The 2,732-nt window shown below is 38.5% G+C and overlaps 1 protein-coding gene across 1 annotated transcript; it reads left to right on the top strand.

Moving 5' to 3' along the window:
• The first annotated feature begins 280 nt into the window (after positions 1 to 280).
• Positions 281 to 2,498, top strand: LOC131036651 (pentatricopeptide repeat-containing protein At4g30700). The gene has a single exon (XM_057968588.2). The coding sequence runs from the start codon at positions 483 to 485 to the stop codon at positions 1,971 to 1,973; it is 1,491 nt and encodes a 496-aa protein (XP_057824571.2). The 5' UTR covers positions 281 to 482; the 3' UTR covers positions 1,974 to 2,498.
• The last annotated feature ends 234 nt before the right edge of the window (positions 2,499 to 2,732 follow it).

The raw sequence follows: 2,732 nt of genomic DNA, 5'->3' as shown, positions 1-2,732 counted from the left end.
CTTTATATGCTTATCTCTCCCTCTCTTTTTATTATAGATATAACATGATCATATTACTAATGGATCTTGATTATCTTCCTAATCTAATGGTTTTGTTTTTATTATATTTGGATCTTAGTTTCAAACCTTTATTGTACAAACAACATTATTTGCTAAATTACCTATCAATTGACTTCATGCACTCATAATTGTTTAAAAAAATAAATTATTTTTTTTCATAATTGATTTTTCAAACCTCTTAGACATACACCCATTATAAACCAAGATGTGATTGCTAGTAATTAATTCATGATGAATGCAGATATGAAGAAAATTCCTTTGTAAAACCTAGAGTTCTCGTTCCAACCTCTCGCAATAAACCTCTCGCCAAAATGTTCTTGCAATCATACAAACTTATTTTAGCCTTCCTCACTTGGTGTCCTACGGAAGATCTTTCGAGGTTTTCGTAGTCGCAGTTTTTGACAGAGGAGAAGCAGGAGGTCATGGCTACGGCAATGATGATGATGCCCAGAGCATCAGGCGTGAGCAAACTCAAGAATTTCACCACTTTTTTGAAGGTAAGAAACCTGCAAATCCATGATCAATATCACTCAAATTTTTGCAGATTTTTAAGCTTTCAAACATCAAAAGAAGTACATTATAACGTTGGGTATAATCCTCAAATGACAATATTTTTGAAACCCATGAGCACGTCCGCTCTGCCAAACTCTACTTATCATGCAAACCCAACCAGCAGAATCCATGGTCACATAACTAACAGTGCGGCTGAAGAGGATTTAAGGATTTTGGCCAAAGAAGGGAAGTTTAAGGAAGCCATGGATGCTTTTGCAAATATGGAAGTTAAAGGAACTCATTTAGATTCTTATACTTATAATTGTGTGCTTCAATGTTGTGCGGATAATAAAGCTCTAGGTGAGGGCAAAAGGGTTATTGAGCATATGAATAGGACTGGGTTTAAACCCGATGTTTCTGTAAATAACAGAATCCTTGAGTTATATGGGAAGTGTGGCAGTATACAGGATGCACGACAAGTGTTTGACAAAATGTCTGAACGAGATTCTTCTTCCTGGAATTTTATGATTGCTGGGTATTCCTATAATGGGCTCGCCCAGGAGGCGATGCAGACTTTTGGACAGATGAAAGAGGGTGGTGTGAGACCGGATGGGAATAGCTTTCTTGGGGTTCTCTGGGCATGTAGTAGACTGGGTTTGGTGGATGAAGGAAAGCAGTATTTCGAGTCTATGAGCAAGGACTATGGACTGTTGTATTCAATGCAGCATTATGTGTGTATGGTTGACATACTAGGTCGTTCTGGCCGGCTGGAGGAGGCAGAGGAGTTTATCAACAAGATGTCGGAGAAACCGACAGCTTTGGTTTGGAATACCTTGCTGAATTTCTGCAAAAGCCATGGGAATGCCGAGATGGAGAAGCGGGTGGCTGACAAGGTTGCTCAATTAGATACCAATATGGCAGCTTTGCCTGTATCCAACACAGGCAGTGCAGGTGAAAGATATGCTAATAGAGGAGTTAGAAACAATAGCCGAGACATGGGGAGAGACACAGATATCATGAAGCCCCCAACGCCAAAGGCAAGTAATGTGCATGAGTATCGAGCAGGAACTTTGTCACATCCGCAGAGGGAACAGATCTATGCAAAGTTGGATGATTTGAGTGGCAAGATGAAGGAAGCAGGGTACGTGCCTGACACAAGGTATGTTCTACATGATGTGGATGAGGCACAGAAAGAGATAGCTCTGATGCATCACAGTGAGAGGTTGGCAATAGCATTTGGACTTATCAGTACTCCTCCAGGAACAACACTGCGGATAATAAAAAATCTCCGAGTATGTGGTGATTGCCATAATGCCATAAAGATTATGTCTAAAATTACGGAGCGGGAACTCATAGTTAGGGATGCAAAACGTTTCCATCATTTTAAGGATGGAAAATGTTCTTGTGGAGACTACTGGTGATGCAGAGAGAGTGGCTACAATCGACACACATTGTTATTATATTTCCAGCGACGCCTTACTAAAATATAGGAGGTGAAGACGAGTCTAGCTTCTTTCTAAGTCTTATTTTAAGCATATTAGAATTTTGTTTCATATCACCAAGAAGCACTCAATTCTAGGAATTGTTTTCTTTTAGTTGTATTGGCGGATCAGGTATGGCATTAACGTGCTATGTAAGTTGTTATGTAGATTTCTTACCATTAAAGTAAGTATTTATAAACACAGGATACTGGATGGGTATAACTTTCCTTGTACTTATTTTACATTTTGACTGTTTATAATCACATGAATTAATGAGGGTATCTCATTGAGTCGTCTGTATAAGAAGGCACAATTTAAGGTTTGACGATGTTTTTTTACCCCTTATGATCCTGCACATTTGAACTGTATTATGGCTTTTATGGCTGCTTCTGTCCATGAAACTCAACTGTTTAATGTTTGATGGACGTTCACATAAATCATCAATTCAATTGCTTTATTGTGCTATACCCGTGTTGAGCTTCAAAATTATGTAATTGCAGGGTTACTATAAACTTAAAATGCTTCAGTGTATTAGAAATTGGTGGCCTGTATCAATTCTAGATGGCATATATGTGGCTTTGTAAATCAATTCTAGTTTTCCGATATGTGGACCTTGAAAAACTTATGAAGTTGAAAGGTTCACCAATAGATTGAAAATCATAAAAGAAAGACTACTCCCCAGGTGGCCCTGTTGAATGC

This window comes from Cryptomeria japonica, chromosome 1 (assembly GCF_030272615.1).
Source record: "Cryptomeria japonica chromosome 1, Sugi_1.0, whole genome shotgun sequence".
Classification (NCBI taxonomy): domain Eukaryota; kingdom Viridiplantae; phylum Streptophyta; class Pinopsida; order Cupressales; family Cupressaceae; genus Cryptomeria; species Cryptomeria japonica.
Note: the sequence above shows the minus strand (reverse complement) of the source record. Positions and strands in the feature narration are given on the sequence as shown.

Excerpts from the sequence above, each read along its gene's own strand:
- LOC131036651 (XM_057968588.2), top strand. The coding sequence starts at position 483 with ATGGCTACGGCAATGATGATGATGCCCAGAGCATCAGGCGTGAGCAAA.